Source organism: Cebus imitator, unplaced genomic scaffold, assembly GCF_001604975.1.
Source record: "Cebus imitator isolate Cc_AM_T3 unplaced genomic scaffold, Cebus_imitator-1.0 Scaffold754, whole genome shotgun sequence".
Classification (NCBI taxonomy): domain Eukaryota; kingdom Metazoa; phylum Chordata; class Mammalia; order Primates; family Cebidae; genus Cebus; species Cebus imitator.
The window spans coordinates 471,499-474,439 of NW_016108069.1; the positions used below are offsets into that span (position 1 = coordinate 471,499).

General features: G+C 42.9%; 1 protein-coding gene across 5 annotated transcripts in view; it reads left to right on the forward strand.

Annotated features, from left to right (window-relative positions):
- The window catches only part of LOC108296931 (RUN and FYVE domain-containing protein 1-like), a 33,353-nt gene that overhangs the window by 13,632 nt on the left and 16,780 nt on the right, over positions 1–2,941 (forward strand). For 2 of the 5 annotated variants that reach the window (XM_017519507.2, XM_017519508.2), the window contains exon 1: positions 1,798–2,444. In XM_017519507.2, coding sequence (XP_017374996.1) covers positions 2,296–2,444 — 149 coding nt within the window. In that variant the 5' untranslated portion in view covers positions 1,798–2,295. Of the gene's footprint in view, positions 1–1,797; positions 2,445–2,941 lie in introns of those variants that run through there. The other 3 variants (XM_037735214.1, XM_037735215.1, XM_037735216.1) reach the window with 3 other exon arrangements.

Here is a 2,941-nt window from a genome sequence, read left to right on the forward strand (position 1 = left end):
TGAAACGGATTCTCACTGTGTCACCCAGGCTGGAGCACAGTGGCATGATCTTGGCTCACTGCAGACTCTATCTCCTGGGCTCAAGTGATTCTCACCCCTCAGCTTCCTGAGTAGCTGGGATTACAGGCATGAGTCACCATACCCAAATAATTTTTGTATTTCTAGTTGAGATGGGGTTTTACCATGTTGGCCAGGCTGGTGTTGAGCTCCTGGCCTCAGATGATCCACTGTGCCCAGCCTACTTTCTAGGTTTCAAACCAAGTGAAGATATTGCCCATTCAAAAATAATGCAGCATTAAAGTGCATATACTGTTTTTGTAGCCTTTTTTCATTTATTCTACTTAATATTAGATTTTAAATCTCTTTGTGTATTAAATATTCATCTACAGTATCATTTTTTAAATGGCCAAATCATATTCTGTTATATAGCTAATTTAGCCCTTGTGGCTGTCTTCAAATTCTCGGTACCATAAACCATGATAATGATCTGATAACCATCCCCAAACATACATCTTTGTGTCCATCTTCAGTTATTTCCCTAGGATATATTACTAGATGTAGAATTTTGGTAACCTCTTGTCATCAAATTGCCGCTAGAAAATTGCACAGTTGGCTGGGCCCAGTGGCTCATGCCTATAATCCCAACACTTTGAGAGGCCAAGGCAGGAAGATTGCTTGAGCCCAAGAGTTTGAAACCAGCCTTGACAACATGGCAAAACCCTATCTCTACAAAAAAAAAAATTAGCTGGGCATGATAGCGTGTGCCTACTGTCCCAGCTACACCAGAGGCTTAACACAGGATTATCACTTGAGCCTGGGAGTTGGAGGCTGCAGTGAGCCATGATCATTCCATTGCACAACAGCATGGGCAACTGAGCAAGACCCTTTCTCAAAAAAAAAAAAAAAAAAAAAAAGAAGTTGGAAAGTTTACAGTCTCACCAAGTAGCACTTGAGAGGCCTTTTTTCTTTTAATGTTTATGCAGGCCTGTTCCTTTTTTCCTTTCTTTTCTTTTTCTCTCTTCTTTTCTTTCCTCTTCTCTTCTTTTCTATTTCTCTGGAGATAATGCTGGGATGCAGAAAAATTACACCTTTAAGATTAGGGCCAGGTGCAGTGGCTCACAGTTGTAATCCCAGCAGTTTGGGAGGCCAAGGTAGGCAGATCACTTGAGGTCAGGAGTCAGAGACTAACCTGGCCAACATGATAAGCCCCCATCTCTACTAAAAATATAAAACTTAGCCGGGCATGGTGGCATGTGCCTGTAATCCCAGCTACTTGGGAGGCCGGGAGTCTGAGCAGGAGAATCACTTGAACCCAGGAGGTGGAGGATGCAGTGAGCCGAGATCACGCCAGTAAGTTATCTTGCCACTACACTCTATCTAGCCTTGGTGGCAGAGTGAGACTCCATCTCAAAAAAAAATAAAGATTGGTTGCACAACATTGTGAGTGTACTTAACACTACTTAACTATGAGACTAAAAATGATTAAGACGGTTAATTTTATGTTCTATGTATTTTACCCCAATTAATAGTAAAACATAAAATTGTACCTTTGAGGCCAGGTGCAGTGGCTCATGCCTGTAATCCCAGTACTTTGGTATGCCAAGACAGGCCGATCACTTGAGGCAGGGAGTTTGAAACCAGCCTGACCAACATGGCAAGACCCTGCCTCTACTAAATACACAAAAATTAGCCAGGTACGGTGGCACATGCCTGTAATCCCAGCTGCTTGGAGGCTGAGGCATGAGAATCGCTTGAATCCAACAGGCGGAGGTTGCAGTGAGCTGACATCACACCACTGCACTCCAGCCTGGGCGACAGAGCAAGACTCTATCTCAAAATGGTTATACCTTTGAGCTAACCCCTTAGAGATTTTATGAGCTTCAGCACTTTAACAAGTACTAAGTTCTCTATTAGTCTTTTGAAAGAATGTTTCTCCATTACACAATTCTGACCTGATCTCTTCCTGTGATATTTTTTGAATATAAGCAAAGCAGATTGTCATTAGAAAATAGCACAGTTGGCTGGGCACAGTGGCTCCCGCCTATAATCCCAACAGTTTGAGAGGCCAAGGCAGAAAGATTGCTTGAGCCCAAGAGTTTGAGCCTAGATATTGTATTATTGCAAATACAGTATCTAATTGTATTTGTAGTAATACCCAAAGGTGTGTTTTGAGCCATTTTCTCTGCCTGCCCAGGCCGTGTGCATCCCTCCCCAACAGCTATTCTTAGAGTATCCTCTGCATTTACAAGGCTGTGAATCATATGTATTTTCCTGGCTAAATCCGGTTTCTTTTCTATGTTGTTGTTATGCCACAATAGTTTGATTTTCTGTTTGAATTCTAGGACAGCTGTGGGAAGAGGCCAAGCTTGGCTGTATATTGCACTCATGCAAAAGAAACTGGCAGATTATCTGAAAGTACTTATAGACAATAAACATCTCTTAAGGTATTTCATTAACTGTGTTTGCTTATCTTTTGCTTGCTAAATAATTAGAACATAGGCTGGGCATGGTGGCTCATGCCTGCAATCCCAACACTTTGGGAAGCCAAGACGGGTGGATTGCTTGAGGTTGGGAGTTCAAGACCAGCCTGACCAACATGGTGAAACCCCATCTCTACTAAAAATACAAAAATTAGCCAGGTGTGGTGGTGGGTGCCTGTAATCCCAGCTACTCGGGAGGCTGAAGCAGGAGAATCGCTTGAACCAGGGAGGTGGAGGTTGCAGTGAGCTGAGATTGCACCATTGCACTCCAGCCTGGGTGACAGAGTTAGACTCCATCTCAAAAATAATAATAATTAGAACATAGTCCTGTAGATCATTTTGAATTAAAATAAGTGTATCAGCCAGGCATGGTGCCTCATGCCTGTAATCCTAGCACTTTGGGAGGCCAAAGCGTGCCAATCACTTGAGGTCAGAAGTTCAAAAGCAGCCTGGCCAACATG